This window comes from Myotis brandtii, unplaced genomic scaffold (genome assembly GCF_000412655.1).
Source record: "Myotis brandtii unplaced genomic scaffold, ASM41265v1 scaffold679, whole genome shotgun sequence".
Lineage (NCBI taxonomy): Eukaryota > Metazoa > Chordata > Mammalia > Chiroptera > Vespertilionidae > Myotis > Myotis brandtii.
In genome coordinates this window covers 1258389-1277417 of record NW_005370653.1, presented here as the reverse complement: position 1 = coordinate 1277417, position 19029 = coordinate 1258389, and the positions used below count along the sequence as shown (strand labels likewise).

Below are 19029 nucleotides of genomic sequence, written 5' to 3'. Positions count from 1 at the left end.
GCAGGCCGACGCTCTATCCACTGAGCCAAACCGGTTTCGGCATCTCCCTTCCTCTCTTAAAAATAAAAATCATCATTCTCCCCTTAAAAAAAAAAAAAGAAACTAGGAAGGAGCTATGTCATTGTCCAGCACAGTCTTTGAGAAGCTCCTTGCTCCGTTGTGGCTGGTGAAGGGGGAGACTTGGGGCCGGGGGTGAGGAGAGACAGATACTGGACATGGTTCTCAAGGCACCAATACCTGCACAGTCCCTCCTGCAGACAGTGCGATGCTCATTATAAATAATTGTGCAGATTCAAAAAGGAAATTCTTCGCATTATGGCAGTTTCTAAATTTTTAGCTTTTTACTCTATTTCTTACATAAAAACAATGGACGGATACATCACACTAAATGTAACTGGTTTTGACTGGTACCGGAAAACACACGGAGAGAAGGTTAGAGTACAGGAAACATTGTTCTCAAAAGCAACCTTGAGTTGGACAATCACTGAGATTTAACTAGAAATATGGAAGGAACATAAATCTCGGGTTTTTTGATAAAAATATTTAGAAACATTTTGTCAACAAAAAGAGCAAATACTGGATTTTGACTTGTTAACTATACAAAAACAAAGATGCTTTAAAGTAACAAAAACCAAACACATTTACTTTCTCTAACAGCTTGATGGCAAGGTCTTCCATAAACGCCTTATGGGACACATTGGAGTCATCTAACAAGCACAGGAATTTGACAGCACAAACTCTGACATAGTGGTCCTCTCTTTTGGTACTAAAAGTATGAGATGATAGTCTGTGTTAATACATGTTCAAAACATAAAAATACCTCAATTAGCTTCAAGATACCATAGCAAATGTCAAGACCTTCCCAAGTTCTCTAAAACTACGTGGGTCCACACTTAAGGACAGTGGTCTGTAACTCAGGATGGTCAGTGGAAGGTAACGAATGAATGGGTCACTGAGTGCCTGTGCAGGAAGTCAGCACAAGCACATGGAAACCACATGCACAGCGGCCCTGGGCCAGCAATATCTCATCTGTGGACAAAACAGGCAGAGCTCATGGAGCTATTCCTGAGTGAGGACCATGCACAGCTCTGTCCACTCGGGCAAGACTCCGCCTCCAATGCCGCCATGGCTCCTCCGTCCTACACCAGCGTGTTCTCTACGTGAAGGGCAAACTACATCCCAGCACTTTCAGTATCCGAATGTGGGAAGATAAAACAAGTGAAATTGTTGCCCAGCCGGGGTGGCTCAGTGGTTGAGCGTTGAACTATGAACCAGGGGTCACAATTTGATTCCCAGTCAGGGTATATGCCTGGGTTGTGGGCTCATCTCCAGTGGGGAGCCTGCAGGAGGCAGCCCATCAGTGATTCTCATCACTGATTCTTCTACCTCTCTCTCCCTCTCCTGTCCTCTCTGAAATCAATAAAAATATATTTTAAAAAATTTAACAAACACAGAATGCTTCTCATATGATGTTAAATTGTGAATATCCCATTCATGACAAGATGTGAGAAGTCCTCATACTTACTTTTCAATAACAACATTTGCCGCACAATCATGTCCAAGATTTTCAATAAAGGTCTGTATGTCCTGAATGAGTCTTCCCATAAAAAAACATTTGATAAAGAACAGAAAAAAAAAAAAATTAAGGCCCCAAATTTAAATGAACTAAAACTTTGTATTCTGTTCATTGAAAGCCTCAAAATAAAAACAAGTCTACCTATGTAGGTACTTAATGTAAGCGAGGACAGGCTGAAATAATGACACTTTACCTCTGATCCCGCCTGAACACAGTTCCAAACACACACGCCTCCAGGAGCAGCTCGCTGTAATCCGCAGCATTTGACAAAGACCCCTGGGGCACCTCTGGAGCAGGAACTACCCACGATCGGCAGCAGTGAGTTATCAGTGTATTGAAGACTCCGGTTTTTACAGCCGACATTTCAATCATCTGGTGCATAATCTGGAATGAAAAACAATGGTCATTGTACCCTTTGACCAAGTTAGTTGTTTTGTTTTGTTTCCAAAAAATTACTGTTGCTAGAAACTGGGAATGGCTTCAAATGGTAGTTCCCACATAAGCATGAATAGTCCAAAAAATTAAAAATTCTTTATCATTAAAATTTTGCAAGATGCTCAGCAATCAGACTACGCATTTTCATTTCTCAGTAACTACAAGATGTCACTGGTGGTGAATTCACTTAGAACTTTCCACAAGAAGCACCATCCACAGAGGAAGAGGGAAAAATACCTCCCCCCGAACAGTTTCGGCTTCTCTGCATTTTGTCAGTGGCCTCCCTTCCCGAGTTAGCGAAGACCTGGGGCCCCACGGTGTGTGCGGGGCCAGGAAAGGGCTGAGCGGAGCGGGGCCGGCAGGTCATATATTCAGGGTTAAGACGGGAAGTTTTATGTATTTTTTTACCCCAATTAAAAGAAAGTTACCTCTTTTATTTTGAAATATGCCTGGCCCTTGGTTTTTGCAGCAATGCTAAGAACTTTGGTATCAAAAACAAACTGAACAAAAGCTTTTAAGTTGGACCAGAACACCAGCTGAGTGTTGCTTAGAGTCGATATAATTTTCCAAGCCATGTCAAAGGCCTCTATGCAGACTGACTCAGAGGAGGCCAGAAGCTGGTAGGGAAAGAAAAAGAAATACATAACCACCACGTAAGTTCAGGAACGGTATCAGCCTACAGTCATTCCCTAAGCCATGGCTCACTGTCTCTACCTGGGGAACCAGCAGTTTCATGCAGCGAAACACAGGCAAAACGCGATCGGTGGGGAGGACCGTAAGGGCGGCGAGCGCAGCCTGCAGAGTCCGAGCTGGCGTCTGAAGGGCGGGCAGCACGGGGTCCAGGAGCGCGCCCTCTGAGGTGGGGGGAAGGGCGCGGTGCTTCTTCAGCAGGAAGGCGAGGCAGGCCCACTGGTCGTGGATGTACTGCGCAGCGATTCGGCCCCAGCCTGGGGAAGACGACGATTCTTCCAGAAGACTGAAACAGAAAGTCGAGTCACTGCTGTCCTTCCTTAAGTCTGGCTCAGCTCCGTTAAGTCGCTACTAGGTATCCTGTTACCGAAACACAGGAAACACATGAACCTCGACTTCTAACTTCTGTAAAGATAGGCATTCCCCCACGTCATGACTCACTGGAAACTAAATGCAGAAAGTTCATGGGTGTCCGTAACGGAGATGAACTATGTGGGACATGAGACCGCCCTGAACGGAGCCTCCGCTCCGAGTTCCTGAAACCCGCCCAGCGTCGGGTGGGCGATGCCCTGGAACAAGCATGTGTTTCCCACACGAGCAGCAGGACGCCTCGAGGACACACTGCCCTCCGAGGGGACACACCTGCTCTGCTCCTCCGGCTGCGGCTTCTGCAGCCTCTGATTGAGCGGGAGGGCGGCGAGGAGCTGCTCCGTGGGCCCAGCATCTGGAGGGTCCAGCTGCAGCTCCGGCGTCTGGTCGAGGGCCTCACACACCGCGGCCAAGGCAGCCATGCTGACCGCCCTCTGCACCTGCCTCCCGAGCGTCGGCACCTGAGCAGGAAACGGTGCCCGTCACTCACCAGGAGCGTCCTGGCCGGGCAGGACCCAGGCTGCCCGACCTCGGCGATCCCCCCTCCTCCTGCTCCTGAGCATCAGAGGGCACAAAAGGGAACCCAGTGCCCGCCATGCGGGTTCACACTAGTCCACAGACTGGCAGCGAACAAATTCAGTAGCAGTGAAGCCCGGCGGGGCAGGCGAGAAGACAGCTAGCGCGCCATCTGGCAGGGGGTCCCGGGAGCAGCACACAATAGACCCCGCACCTGTGTGTAGGTTAGGACCTCGGCCGTCTCCTGCTCATGACACACCTGGACCAACAGCCTGATGGGCGAGTTGTATTTGAACTCAGACTGAAGTGTCATAAGAAAGGCTCCAGGCCCCTATGTAAGCATCTTCCTCAATCAGCTGTGTGCTGCCTTTGGGGGTGACACGGCACAGCTGTCCATGCTGGGACCAGGGCGGCTGTGGACGTGCTACCCCGAGTGCCCCCCCCCCCACAGGGAGCAGTTGCAGAACCCACTTCCAGGGCTCCTGGGACACTAGCGAGTGGGGTGTTTCATGTGAGACAATTGGAACTCTACACGGAGGAGCAGGAGGAGGAAACGAAGACGTCCAGCAACTGCGGTGTCTGAGGCACAGAGACGTTAAGTGATTTCCCCAAGGGCACACAGCAGCAGGGATAAAGCCAGGATTCACGCCCAGAAAGTCTACACTCCAAGGCCTGTGCTCGTACCCACTCCGCCTTATTCTCATGTTTAAGGAATGCTTCCAGGTATGAGACCTGGTGGAGACAGACATCAATCACCCCAAAAGCAAGTGGATGAAATGAACACCACAATGAGGCATGAGGAGCACCAGGAATGAAGGCGAGGGTGAGGCACTGACCAAGAAGGCCTCTGGGAAAATGTGGTCCGAGTTGGGCCATAAAGGCTGCTGACAGGTGTGCACTGAGGGAGGGCTCTCTCAGGGACGGACAGACGGCAGGGACATGCGCCTGTGGCCTGTGAACGCCACCTGGCGGCCTGGAGTCCGCGGCAGAGGGAGGCGGCGAGGAGAGAAAGCCGGGCTGCAGCTCGCGGACACAGTGCCTTCCTGTGCATGAGCAAGGGCCCCCCCGGAGCTGAGTGGTGTGAAGACTGCCGTCGCCACTTTCCTAGGCACCTGACAAGAGGGGAACCCTATCCTCCTCAAATACTACAGACAAAGGGAATGATTTTAAAGTCGAGTTTCAGCAGATGCATTTTAGGATCAACCTGTATTCCACGTAAGCCTTCCCCACAGAACTACAAGATTACCAGCCCACTGTCCGTGTCCTGCAGGTGCCGGATGGATGCGTTCCTCAAAGGAGCAATGATTCTCAGGACGGGGCTGCCTCGCTCCCCCCGCTTCCCAGGGAGGCCCGCCAGCTCAGCGAAGACCTGCAGGTACAGGTGGCAGCGATCCAGGTCTGCGACCTACGACAGACAGTAACACATCAACCAGTAGGGCCCACGACTGTCACAACATGACGAGGTCAGACAGGAAGTGGTGTGTGTGAAGCACTCACACACATGCTGAGAAAGGCCATTCCCCAGGGGCCTTCCACGCTGTCCCCACGCAGCCAGGCCTCCTTCTCGGAGAGCCCACAGGGACCCGCCTGCTGCGCGGCCACCTCACCAACCACCACTGACGGCTGTTCCGGGAAGCGAAGCAGCTCACCCGGCCTCTCCGAGCCCGAGAGGGAGGGGCCGGAATGAACCGTGGGTCATGGACCTGGCAGAACAGGGCTCAGTCCCGTTTCACCTCCCGCCTGCTCTGTGACCTCCAGCAGCTCCTGAGGCCCGAGCTCCTGTCCACACAGTGGGGAGGGTCACGTGTGCCCACCCCAGGGATTTTGAGAGACTGAGAGCATGCTGAACGGACGGCACCGCATGGCAATGATTAGGCCGTAGTTATCACTGTGCCCTGCGAGGCCTTCTCTGGCACGGAGGAAGCAGAGGCTTCAGTAACCTAATCGGGTCTCACTGAGCACCACTCATGCAGGCACTTTGCCGGTGCGGGAAGTGCTGGGGTTCTAGCAGCTGGTGGGTGACAGTGCATGTGGTGAGAGGCGGCCTGGGGAAGCTCCTGGAGAGCCGATGGGGCCGCTGCGAACACCTGAGAGGCAGGTTCGACGCTGGGTCAGGGCACATGCCCAGGCTGTCATTGTGGAACTAATGGACGCGATGAGACAGAACCACTCTGTGGATGATCCTAACACCCAGCACCTCCCAGGCGGGGTGTGAGCAGGAGGGAGCTGCACGGTGTTTCTCTCCCTCCCTCCGTCTCTCTAAAATCAATAAAAACTAACATAAAACAAGAAGGATGAGAGTCACCCCAATGAGTACTCACGCTGCTCAGTTCGTTCATAGTGAGTCTCCTGAGCAGGAAGCTGGAGATGCTCTCTGTGGCGGACACGACAAAGTCCTGAAGGAGAGGAGACACCTCATCTGTGTGGGGAAAAGTGTGTAACTAAATGGCAGAGATCAGCTGTTTGGTACAAAATACACCACAGTCTAGTAAAGTACAACTACGGTAAGCACGTGGGTGAGCCACTGACCAAAAGCGGATTCTAAAAATGTAACAGTCACCTCACCATGGGGAGCCTGGAACTGACCCTGGAAGCCCTCTGGGGGTTCCGGCCCCGACAGGCGGCATTCGGCTCTGCTGCCATCACCCAAAATACCAGAACTCTGAACCGAGCTCTCCTATCCCATAAGCATATATTAAAACTAACCTCGTCGACATTATCCTCAGGTTTTACCTAAAACCAATGTTTCTCTAGAATTTTTAAAACTTTAAATTTCTTCAATCCAAACAAAAGTGGTCGGAAAGGACTGGGAAGCCAGGCTTACGCTCACATGCTCCTCGCTAGTGCCCACGGCTTCCCGCTGATGCGCACACATCGTGGTCTAAGGACGGAAGTAAGAGCTCAAGGCTTCCATCTGCTACTGTGATACTTTCTATAGGAAGGATTTTCTGCTTAAAGGCGCTCAGAGATGAACATACTTAAAAAATGAATATAAAATTGCTGCCATTCTCATGGTTTAGCTTACTTGCTGCAGCACCCAGCCTAGAGGCAATTGGAAATGGATCTTGCTTTAACATATAAAATAGGGATCCTTGTCAAGGATCTAAAAATCAAGGAATAGACAAATTTTTTTAAAAACAGAAGCAAATGAATCCCATTCTAAAGTCAATAGTACCCAGCAGATGTCAACACCACAGTGTCAGCCCCGGGGGAAGCTTGGCCCCTTGCCGCACCCGCCCCGTAGGAGGGACCAGGTCAGGATCTCCGCTTATTCTAAACACCAACAAGGTACCGAGCGAGCTCAGAGAGCGGCCTCACCATCGCGGGCGCCGGCGCCCTTCGGCGAGCACGTGCGCAGCAGCGTCACCAGCGCCTGCAGGCACCTGTCCGTCTTCCGCAGGGGCAGGTAGGCGTTCGAACCCAACTTGGCGAGGGCGTCCAGGAGGGGCTCTAGGAACAGCCTCAGCACGTTCTGTGTCCTCTGCCTCTCACTGGACATTGAGAAACATCAAGAATTTCAAAAGCATAAAGAAACGATCTCCCTGTCGTTTGTGGAGCTGATGGACTGTGGGGCAGAGCCACCCCTGTGGCGAGCCCAACACCAGCGCCTCTGGACTGACCTCTCCCCGACCTGCTAACGGAGCCCGGGTCTGTCCTTCCCGGGAGGGCAGCGAGGCACCAGGGGGAAAGTTCAGGAAGAACCAATGTGCTCGCTCCGGGCACAAGTAGGAAGCACAGTTCTATCTGCAAAGTAAAATGCCGAGGCCCTGCCTCCCAATCAAAAACACAAATGCTAGTCAAGGCGAGGAGATGAGACACGTTAAAGATATAGGTATACATATACATATACATATACATATACATATACATATACATATATAGTGTGTGTGTGTGTATCCTATATAAGCCCAGTGACCGAACGGCGGAATGACCAGAACGACTGGTCTACCAGTCGCTATGATGCGCACTGACCACCAGGGAGCAGAAGCTCAATGCAGGAGCTGCCCCCTGGTGGTCAGTGCGCTACCACAGTGGGAGCACTGCTCAGATGACCAGGATGAGCAACTGCTCCTGCTGCGAACCCCAGGCCTACGGGCAGGAACCCAGGCTGTGATCGTTGTCTCCTCACCCCAGACTCTCTCTGCTGCCTCCTCTGGACTCCTGCAGGCCGCCCCAGGCTTGCAGAGGGACTGGGCCTACTCCGCCACCTCTCAGTGCTATTGTCCCTGGGCCTGACCCCAACCGGGTCCCCTGGAGAGGCAAGTGCTCCGGCTCCACGGAAGATGCCGGACCAGGGAGCAGCTGCTCAGAGGGCAGATCCACAGCTGCTCGGCTGACCTGGATGAGCGCCACTCCCACAGCGGGATGATCCCCGCAGGTCACGCCCCCACCAGTGCATGAATCCCGTGCACCAGGCTGTGTGTGTGTGTGTGTGTGTGTGTGTTAAAGATCTCTGAAAAACTGTTATAACCAACTAGCACTAAAACTGTCTAGAAAAGAGAGTTGATGTAACCAAAGTGCATATCATGCAATACACGGCCCCAGGAAGCTGCTTTTTGCAACAATTATCATCTGAGAGAACTGATCTGCTCACATCCTCAAAATATGAGACTGTTTTATCTTTATTCCTTTTTTTAAAATTACACATTTACCAAGGAATTAAATAGACCATTTCTTCACCTAATCTTATCCTAGGATCTTACAAACCATTCTTCTAACATTCTTACATAAAACCCGGGATTACTGTAGTTTGTCTAACCTTCTCTAAGTTACCAACCTGAGAGCCTTTCGTACTATTAATCTATTGTTAACTTATAATTAACGTGCTCCCCGTGCCCCAGGCCCTTCCTTTCCTGCCCTGTGGTCAGTTCAGGCCGGTCGAGGACAAGGCTGAATGCGCCCCACACACCTGAGCAGCCTTTTCTGGGGAAGCTGTTTTCAAGCTGAGACACGCTTACCTATGTTGGACCTTCCTTCCTTCCACGTCCACAGCCAGTAAGACCATCAGAGCAACCAGCTTGGCTTCCGCCCAGTCCGGCATCCGGCCGTTTTCTCCTGCTTCAGGAAGGACAGGCGGGTTTGCAAAGCATTAACAGAACCTGCCAAAGAGGAGGCTTCAGAAACAACGGCTCAGTGAGTGTGTCTCACCGACACTCATTATAACAGAGCGCGGCCGAGGTGACACAGCTTGTGTTACACACACTGAAATATGAGCAGCCCATCTCTGCAGGCCTAGTCCCTCCGTCCTTCTCTCTTTCCATTCCATTCGGTAAAGCCCATATCTTGATCTGAAAACTAGATAAAGTTCTTCGAAAACCCTTTGGTTATACCAATCCAGAAAAGTGATCTCAGACTTACTTTCCCAAGCAGGTGACGTAATATACTCTTGAACGAGGCTCTTGACGTAAGCGTTTAAAGAGCACGTCTCCTGAAGTCCAAGGGAGCCACAAGTTGAGGGTCGTCCAAAACAGCTTTCATTAACACGCAACCAGTCACAGAGCTGGGAAAGACAACAGTTATTACTTTATTTTAAAATCCTACCCGAACAAAGGGTTCCTAACTTCCCGAAGCCAACTTGTTTTCTTCCACAACAAACTGAACTGAAATGACTGAATATAACAAAGTAATAAAACGTTTCCTGCCACAACTGAGTTGCACAGAGAGTGTCAACAGAAAACGTATGCGTGCTTTCTACCCTCCATCCGAGATTTTATCAACTCCACGAACAGGCCTTTAGAGTACCTCATGTAAAATGCACATGTGATAAGCTCTTCTAAAGAACATCTCTGTGGAAAATAGCACATTATGTAAAACAAATTACAACCTTAAATTAAAACTCATCCTAGCTTCACGTACTAAAACAAGAATGTTTATTTTTGAGAATGTGAATTTGAAATGTAAGTTATAATTAAAGTTCCTGCCTCCTCACAAGTTTATTTTCTATCCTATGTGCATTTTAAAATACATTAATTTAAAAGAGAAATTAAATTCTCTCCTAGCCCTTCTCCATTACACCTTTTAGAAGATTTGCAAAATTAAGTCACAGAACTTCCCAGAATTCCTCTTTCATCATATGTAACTGTGAAATCTATGTTCTCAACTTTCTTTTTCCGATATATCTTAATGTGCAAATGCATACATGAAGTTAAATATAAAGTAAATAACTAGGTCTTTCTAAAAGGTAAGAATTTAAAAAAAAATAGTTTTTGAGTCCATTAAGGTAACCCCAGATACATGTACGGAGACATAATAATGATGAAACTAAGAATACCCCACCTGACCAAGGACAAAGCTGATGAGTGAATAAATCAGTTGAGACTAACACTGACCCCCCAGAGGGGCCAATGAGGGAGCCGCTCAGCCCATGAAGGAGGCCGCGCGTGTGGGTCTTTAGCAAGCAGAGACCGTCTAGCAGTGAGGCCAGCCAGTACTGCTCTCTCCGCAGCAGGCACTTTATGTTCCTCTCACACTGGCTAGTGATGGGTCAACTAGCAAACATGTTTGTAAGATTTCAGAGGCCTTGTCATCAGACCCGTCCCATCTCACCTCTGTCCACAGTGCCGTTCCCCGGCCCAGGGACTCCTCCTGTCTCAGAGACGTGAGAAACGCGGAGATGTCGGACAGCGACACTTCCTCCTGGGGGGGCGGGGGGACAGACGTGTTTTTAATAGTTACTCACTTTAAATCTTTTAATTGAATAAAAGAAAACCACCGTAAAAGCAACTTAGTATACTATTTAAAGTACATTAGTGAAATCTTTAAAAAAAACCCTATTTTTTAAAAAGAAAATATTATCCGACTTCTGAAATGAAGATATTGATTACAACCAACCCATTATGTAAAATAAAAGATTGTTTTATAAATGTATTTTCCTTAAAATCAAGGTTACTATCTCACAGACAAGATGGTCACTACCTAAAAACAAAAACTTCCTACAAGAAATTACTTATTACTTAAACCAAAAGTGATTCTTACTTTTCAAAGCTAAAAAATGACCCCTGGCTTAAAGCTACCTCAGGCTTTTACTCCCTGAAGGTTGTGAGTCTTGAACTAAGGCCCCTTGCTCTAGGCCAGGGGCCCGCAAAGCCACCCACAGCCTGTTTTGTAAATAAAGTTTTATTGAGCACAGCCACATTCATCCACTCACCAACTGTCTATGGCTGCTTTTGAGTGGTTGTGCCAGAGACCGTATGACTCGCAGAGCCTTAAATATATACTGGTCCCCCGTCACAACCACGGTATTATGGGGGCTCCGTAAAAAAACACTAAAGACAGGACACATCCCTGACGTCGATTCCCTGGGAGACGTGTGGGGAAGGAGGGGAGACAGGGACAGCGCCTGAGCGTCCTCTGCCAGGGGAGCCCCCGACGTCTCAGTTCCCAGCGACATGCAAACTCCTCCCGGGGAGGCTCCTGAGACCCGGGTGTCCCTGATACAAGACACTGGGCAGAGCCACTGCCCGCACTCCAGGCGCCCGGAGGCAGCTGTCAGGACAGGCCACGTGGTTTGTGGGAGCACTGCAGGCAGAGAGCCGCTCTCATTGGTCGGAGAGCGAGCCCTCTCCAAGTACACGTTCCCGGTGTCAGCCAGGGGCCGACCGTGAAACAAACAGGGCTCGCAGGCCTGCTACGTCCACTTCTGCACACCCACCCGCTCGGAAAGACGTGCACACACGTAAAGGAGATGCACTTACCACGTCGACCAGGTTCATGGCCGCGTGGAGCAGATGGCACTGGGCGGCCCCGCGCAGCAGGATCTGGTGTGTGGCCATGGTGCACTGGAGGACGCCCCTGACACGACAACAGAGTTCACCCCACATCCACAGACGCTGCAGTCAGCTGTTGCTGACAGGCTGGTGTAACAGCTACCACTATGCACTCCCCAGTAACGTCACTAATAGAGCTCCATTTCAGTAGCAAACACATCTCTTTTAAAAACAATGAGACCAGAAATGAAGACCCTTTAAAACAAGAATTTTACATTTTTTTAAAAAAATACTTTGTAGTCTAGTTTCCTACACGTCAATGTAATAAAAAAACCTACTGGCCTTATTTTAAAGTGGTTATAGCATGCATTATGGCACATACTTAAATTAGTAATTCATAAAACAATAAGTTCAATTAAAATTTTTTTTAATAAAATTAAGAGCTCAAACATCCTAATGTGAATATTAACTAAAACCATTTGCTAGAGCCTGGGCTGGTGTTCCCAGTGGTTAGAGCCACCCCACCCACCAAAGGGCCACAGGTTCGATTCCCAGTCAAGGGCACAAACCTGGGTTGCAGGTTTGATCCTCAGGCCCGGTCAGGGCGGGTGTGAGAGGAAACCAACAGATGCACCTCTCACATCAATGTTTCTTTCTCAATCTCTCTCTCTCCCACTTCCTCCCTCCCTCCCTCTCTCCCTAAAAATCAATGGGAAAACCATCCCCAGGTTAACAGGAAGCACCAGCCCCCCATGTGAGCACCCAGACCCAGTACCTGAGGGCCAGGAGGCCTTCCAGACCCAGGGCTTTGCATCTTGGGACACTGGCCAAAGCCTTAGACAGAAACAAAATGGGAACAGCACACCAATGTCTACTCGACATCTTCTGAATCAATTTTAACAAAAAACTACCTGAAAGAAAAAGTTTTAAATATCATCGTTGCCAACAGCACGTGACCGCACGCTCAACATCATTAGCCATTAGGTAAGAAAAGCAATTCAAACACCCTAACGCGATGAACTTCACACCCACAAGTCAGCTGTCTTCAAAGGACCGGCAATAACCAGGAATATTCACATACACGTTTTTGCATAAACAGTGCTTTCCATTCGTGACCTGGGGCACAAAGTCTTCCAAAAGGCAAGTGCATTTCTCTTTCTGCTTTCCTAAGTCAACGGCTATGAAGGGGCTTCACCACACGGATATTCTGTTTGCACCTTTTCCCTAAAGCCTGGTTCTTTCTTCCTTCCGCCCATTTTACTGATTTTTGAAAGTCAATAGAAACAAGTAGAAAAGAGGGCACATGGCCACACCACTTCTGACGTCCCCGCCATGGGCTCACGCCAACACTGGGGTCAGTCACGTAGGGACGTGTGCCTAGTGACCGCGCACACCTGCATAAGCCTGACAATTTGCATACCCTCGAAAAAGGAAACGATTTTGATAATACTGAGTATAACCGTCATAGGATGGTGCTTATAACCAATATACTGAAATAAATAAATCCTTAAAGGTAACACATTAAAAAAAGAAAACATTTACTGCACATACTCTTTAGTTCTTCTGGAAGAAGAGAAACATAAGCAGCTAAAAATCTCTGTAGTTTCAATCCCAGTGGAGACCCACTTCCTATCTGCTGGCCCGGCGACCTAGACAGAGAGGAGACACACATTTAAAATGTATTTACAAATGAGCATCATGGAAACTAAATGGACTGTGGCCCAAAGTTCTTTTAATAAAACAATGAGACCATCTTTTATTTCTGAACCTACTTTTTATTTTTCAGTAAAATGCTGAGGACCCTTCTGATTACAAAACACCAGGACCTTCTAAGGGAAATGGACCTGGGTTAGTAACATGCTGTGCTAAGTAGGCATGGACTCCCTCTTCATGACACTTTCCCTGACACAAATGTATGGAACTTGCTAAGTAGTATCACTTTGTAAAAAGTCTAAATATGATCATTTAAAATGACATTTTATTACTTCCAATATATGATCCAAGGCTTTTAAGTCTTTGGGTATTAAAGAAAGACATGTTAGGAATAAGTTACTTTTCAAGAGCACTTGTTTGTAAACATCTACTAAAGTCACCTTTTCTCACTACATGGTTCTTCCAGAAACGTCACCTGCTAACTGAACAGAGCGCTAGAGAACGGGTCTCTCGTCGTAGCTGTGTCTGTGGCTTTAGAAAGGCTGGCTTTCCTGCTCCCCGGCTGTCTAATCGCTTCCGACAACTAGTCAGTCATGAATTATTTGAAAACTAAAAGTAATTGGCAAGTCAAGCATTGCTATCCTCCTTCGATATTTATCAAATGGGACTAAATACTAATATAACTTAGCACTAAGTTAAACTTTTTAAAGAAATTGGCGGTGGGAGGTTTTTTCCTGTTTAGAGGTGTACCACGTGGAAGACTTGCAAGCATGAACTTAGACTAAATTAGAAAGACACAATTTCAAAAGCAAGGGAAGTTTTTGAAGATATAATTCAAGGATATAGATGATGCTCAACACACAGGGTAAGGCACAACACGGACACGCTGCACACGCCCACCTTTCCCAAAGGCTACAGGTGGCCAGTGTCCGGCAACGGCTGCCGCACCAGACGTGGAAGAGGAGGTGAGAACGAAGCCTGTGGGACGGACTGGAACTGGACGGGTTGGTGCGAACCCCTGGTTTTTAATGCGGTGGGTGGACAGACAGACAGACACTGAACTAGATAGAGGTGGGCAAGTCTGCTCAGCAGACAGAACTGAGAAACAGATGCGCACACACAGGGAGAGAGAGAGATTGAGCAAATGTGGTAAAACGTTAACATCTGGGGAATGTAGATGAAAGGTAGGTGGGATTCTTTGTATTATTCTCAGGACTTTTAAGTCACAATAAAAAGTTTTAAAAAAAAGTTTAAAGTGTTGGTTAGCCAGTCACTACAATGTCCAAGAGGGCAGAGAGGAGGGAGAACGGAGGTGAGAAAGGAGGTTGTGTAAGACATACCTTCCCAAACCCAGGATGGAAGGGCTCAGGGAGGAAAGGAAACCAGGAAAGAGAAGAGGAGCAGCGCTTGATACAACAGCAGAAGAAAGGCAAGAAGAACAGCAAACAGGAGAGGCGACAGGATAAGAGAAAGTGGAATGTCTATTAGGCAACATACATTATGTGCCAAATGCATGAACCAATCTGGTCATTTTGCATGAACACGTTAAAGTTACTTATCAAATACATATTACCGCATTGCTGCTAAATAACATCGTATGTGTTTACCTGCCATAGAGAGAGCTCTCTGAAAGTGCGTCCATTAATGGTCCAATAATAAACTAAAAAGAAAAGTATCTGATGTTAAGTTGCAACCATAACTTGGAAGTGAGCTTGCCTTAGCTGCACATCTACCCAGGGTGCCGAAGAGCCGTCCTAAGCACAGCTGACCTCTTGCGCTGTAGGTTAACTTATGACAGACAATCTTGGAGGGTCTCAAAGTAAGTTGAGAATTTTCTCACCTGATAAAAATGTATAAAAGAGAGAGTTCACGTTGGGTCAAGAAGGAAGAAAGGGAACCCAAAACAGAAACACATGGTGGAAATAGAGTAACAAAGGAAACATGGAAAGATACCCAAGAGAAAATTTAAGCCCCTATGCCTGGAATCTGGGGGGAGGGGATTATATTTTCAAAAATATAATAAAAATGTGTTACTAGATATTGGTCAAAAACACAAGCTAACAGGAAGTGCAGGGGCTGGGGGAGGGGGAAACTGAGGCACGTCCAACACTATAGCACGTAAGAGAGAACTGGGAAGGAAAGGCTGTCGTTACCTCCGAAAGCTCCGGTGAAAACGGAAGCACCTTCGTTTCGTAGAGCTGCAAGAAATGGGTAACCCCTTCCTTGGCCAGGATTTTGTTCTCGCTTTCCAACATCCTTTTGTAAACACACAGGTGCCAGGAGGGGTGCAGGAGCCACCGTCCTGCGGGAGAATCTTGGGGTGACACTGGGCCCACGCTTTGCTGGTCCACGTAGGCTATACAGTCATCAACAAATACCCTCTCGGCACATAACTTCCTCCCAACTCCACAGAAGTGAGTTTGTGTTTAATCCCATCCATGGAACTTATAATCAAAATTATTTTCTCATGGAAAACGGACAAAAATCAAGTAAAAAATAGTACATCTGATGCACCCCTTTATCCAAGTCCTTAGCATAAATCGGACACTACTAAGTAAACTTCTAATTGAGTGAGGGGGAAAATGAGATGAATATGTACTTTAGAGATAGTGACTCTTTTGACATATCCTTAAATTCTGTTAGGAAAAAATTCAGCATTTTTAACTCATGGCATTCTATAAATAAATCGGTCCATTATTTGTAATTTACACCAAGATACTTTGACAATGGTGATTTTTCAAAACCTGTCATTGCTATTTAATTTAGTTTGCCAAGAGCTCTGGGCAAAACATAGTAATAAGAGAATCATTTTAATAGTAAATGTCTAAGTGAAATCACAACAGCATTCAATTATATGCTAGCCCCAAGCAAGACAATGGATTCTCAGTCTGTGAAAAATCCAGTATCTCAGGAAACTATAGCAATCAGCTCAATAAAGCTCAATTCCCAAGGAAATCTATTAAAGTTGTAACGTTCTAGAGTAGGCACTAAACTCTTTACATAGGTTAATTCTGTGTGAACACGGTAATGCAGAATTTCATCATTAAAACAGTTAGCATTTCACTGATCTAAACGTAACTTCATAAAATACTAAAGGAAGCTCTAGCTTCATTTTATTTCTCCTAGAAAGCTCTCATAATAGAGTATTCAAGGCTTAAACACCATATTTGAAATTATATCTTGGAATTTTCTGTTCCTGAGAAGTCCAAGATATAGAACTGAAACCCCTAAACAGTAACTAACAAACAATGACACAGATATATTTAGAGAATAAGAATGGAAAGCAGTTAAAATATATAATAACAAAGAGATACTATTTAAAATGTAGAATACAGCATCATTAAAACATGCCCAGAATCCTTCTCTTTTAGGGATATCTGCTGACAACTGCAGAGCACAGATCTGCTGCTGGGGAGGTTGCCTGTGGATGTGGGAGGGGCTGGAGAGGCTGCACCTGAGACAGGCCACAGGCTGGCCACAGTGGAGGCTGGGTGATGGGTTCATCATGCAAACTCTTCTCCTGTAAACGTCAGACGTCTTCCGTCATCAAGTGTTTAGAGAATTGCCCGTGTCTCTAAATCACAGGAAACTCTGCCGCCATTTAAAAACCATATTCTCAGACTACCTAAGGCAGCGGTTCTCAACCTTCCTAATGCCGCGACCCTTTAATACAGTTCCTCATGTTGTGGTGACCCCCAATTTCATTGTTACAAATTGAATATAATTAAAGCATAGTGATTAATCACAAAAACAATATGTAATTATATATGTGTTTTCCGATGGTCTTAGGCGACCCCTGTGAAAGGGTCGTTCGACCCCCAAAGGGGTCACGACCCACAGGTTGAGAACCGCTGACCTAAGGAGATATGCAGATGCATTTGGATAGACTGCTAAGTGAGAAGAAAATGTTACCATCAGTGCAGAAGATACGCTATGCAATGTTAGTAGCAGATTCTCACCTTCTTCTTTACACTTTTGTGGTTTTTCCCAATTCTCTATAATGAGCAAGCGCTAGTTATAACATCAAAGGGGAAAAACGACAAATGTTATTAAGAAATCAAACTAAAAGTAACCATTACCGGTTTCCTCTGACACCGCATATTCAAACAGGCTGTTTAGCTTTGGCAAAACTGGCTTTATCACATGTATCTGAAAACAAAAGCAAAAAGGCACACGAAATGAAAATCTGCCTTTAAAATCTTACAGGAATTTTAATCTATTTACATAACAGCAGCCCTTCTGTTCTCCACCCCTATGTAAAAAATAAGCAGATGCCTAATTCTTCCAGTTTTTAAGTAATAAAAATTCAAGTATGTAAGAGTGAGTGTGACAAAGCTAATGATTGTAACCTAGAATATAGTGACAGCAATTTGCATATGGACAGTGAATATCATACATTATGTCACGAAATCCTCAACTGTCCTGAGAAACAGGGCTGGTCATACGTGTATATTACAAAGAGGAAAAAACATTGAGATACATTCTCTAGTCACTCGAGTTGCTCAAGGCCACACATTTAGAAGTCAAGCCAGTTCAATGTTCTTCGTGCTTAGCCTGTGTTGCAGGTTCCATTCTAATTTATTTATCTTCCAAATATACATAAATCAGTTTCTAAAGAAACAGTGAAAGAGGAAAAAACATTGAGATACATTCTCTAGTCACTCGAGTTGCTCAAGGCCACACATTTAGAAGTCAAGCCAGTTCAATGTTCTTCGTGCTTAGCCTGTGTTGTAGGTTCTAGTCTAATTTATCTTCCAAATATACATAAACCAGTTTCTAAAGAAACAGTGGGGGTATTATGGATCTACTGACTAAGGAAAACCAGAAAAGTTTATTTGAATTTAGAAATGCTCTTTCTGTATTCCTCATCCTTTAATTCAGTCCACAGTGCATGTGGGCGGAGGCCTGGGCGACTCCACCGCTGGCTGCCCCCCTATGGTCTGCAGCTCACAGACGGGGAACCCCTAGACCAGGGTTCCCAAGTGTGGTCCCCAGAGCAGCGGCAGGGGTGTCTCCTGGGATCTGATAAAGTATTCAAATTCTCGGGGCGACCTCAGACCTACTGAATCAGGAACTGGGGAGCGGGCCCAGCTATTTATACTCTAACAAGCCACGAGGGGGATTCGAATGAATGTTGAAGTTTGAGAACCACTGCACCAGATTAGGTCATCTTAGGAGATTCTGCTCAACTTAAAAACTTTGATTCTATGAAAACTGATTTGAAGTCCACTGACAATGATTTTTCAAGTTTCCATCCTTAGGACCCGGTTGGCACAGATATAACAATTAAAAAAGAAAAAACGCCTACAAAATTAAAAGGCAATTATTTACCGAATAACCATTTACCTCAGAATAGCTTTAAGTAAAATTTTCCTAAGTGTGTATTTCTTTGGAGATTATTCATAATGTCAAGGAATGAACACTTCAGAAGTGTCAGGGAGGATCGAATAAGACTAAATTCTCTGAATGCTAAGTTAAGTCAACTGAAAGTATTCTTTAATTTTCTGGGTTGACATCCCATTTTAAATTGCATTTATGCCAGAAAATAAGACACACTATATCCAAGTTGGTCTTTCTGTATTGCTTTTACAGAATGTTTGAGGAGGGGGCAGAGGAGAGAGCTGGATCTACATGGGATTTGTTAAAATATGTTAACACTTACCTGATTTCCTTCTAGAGTTTCCATTACTAAAATATAGTTTTCCCAAAACTTGAGAAGCTCTTCTTTTTTTTCCTCAGACCACCAAAACAGACTTGGGCCTGTTATAAAGTTAAAAGAAAAATTAGTTGGCAAATTTTACGTGTTTCTTAACAATACTAGACCTTAAAGTTTTGCCACTATTATCAAATGCTGTCTTCTCTAATTAGGAGGGGGTCCAAAATAAAAGCCCCAATCAGGCACATGCCCAGGTTGCAGGCTTGACATCCAGTGGGGGGGGTGGGGAGGAGTGCAGGAGGTAGGCAATCGATGTTTCTCTCTCATGGATGTTTCTGTTTCTCTCTCTCTAAAATAAAAACATTTTTTAAAAGAGTAGAAAGGGAGTATAATAATTTTAATGGATTTTTTAGAGAGAAAGGAAGGGA

At 46.3% G+C, this 19029-nt stretch overlaps 1 protein-coding gene across 10 annotated transcripts in view; it reads right to left on the bottom strand.

Moving 5' to 3' along the window:
* TARBP1 (TAR (HIV-1) RNA binding protein 1) overlaps nt 1–18816 on the bottom strand; it is a 28721-nt gene extending 9905 nt beyond the window's left edge. The window contains exons 1-19 of one of the 10 annotated variants that reach the window (XM_014529290.1): nt 18608–18816; nt 17025–17094; nt 15099–15247; nt 14553–14605; nt 12844–12941; nt 12068–12203; nt 11281–11377; nt 10133–10222; nt 8945–9086; nt 8545–8644; nt 6905–7077; nt 5908–6005; nt 4833–4991; nt 3344–3531; nt 2726–2987; nt 2440–2628; nt 1770–1960; nt 1526–1597; nt 646–766 (exon numbers count right to left, since the gene is read on the bottom strand). In XM_014529290.1, coding sequence (XP_014384776.1) covers nt 646–766; nt 1526–1597; nt 1770–1960; nt 2440–2628; nt 2726–2987; nt 3344–3531; nt 4833–4991; nt 5908–6005; nt 6905–7077; nt 8545–8644; nt 8945–9086; nt 10133–10222; nt 11281–11377; nt 12068–12203; nt 12844–12941; nt 14553–14605; nt 15099–15247; nt 17025–17094; nt 18608–18631 — 2412 coding nt within the window. In that variant the 5' untranslated portion in view covers nt 18632–18816. Of the gene's footprint in view, nt 1–645; nt 767–1525; nt 1598–1769; nt 1961–2439; nt 2629–2725; nt 2991–3343; nt 3532–4832; nt 4992–5907; nt 6006–6904; nt 7078–8544; nt 8686–8944; nt 9087–10132; nt 10223–11280; nt 11515–12067; nt 12204–12843; nt 12942–14552; nt 14606–15098; nt 15248–17024; nt 17095–18607 lie in introns of those variants that run through there. The other 9 variants (XM_014529287.1, XM_014529280.1, XM_014529282.1 and 6 more) reach the window with 9 other exon arrangements.
* Nucleotides 18817–19029: the final 213 nt, after the last annotated feature.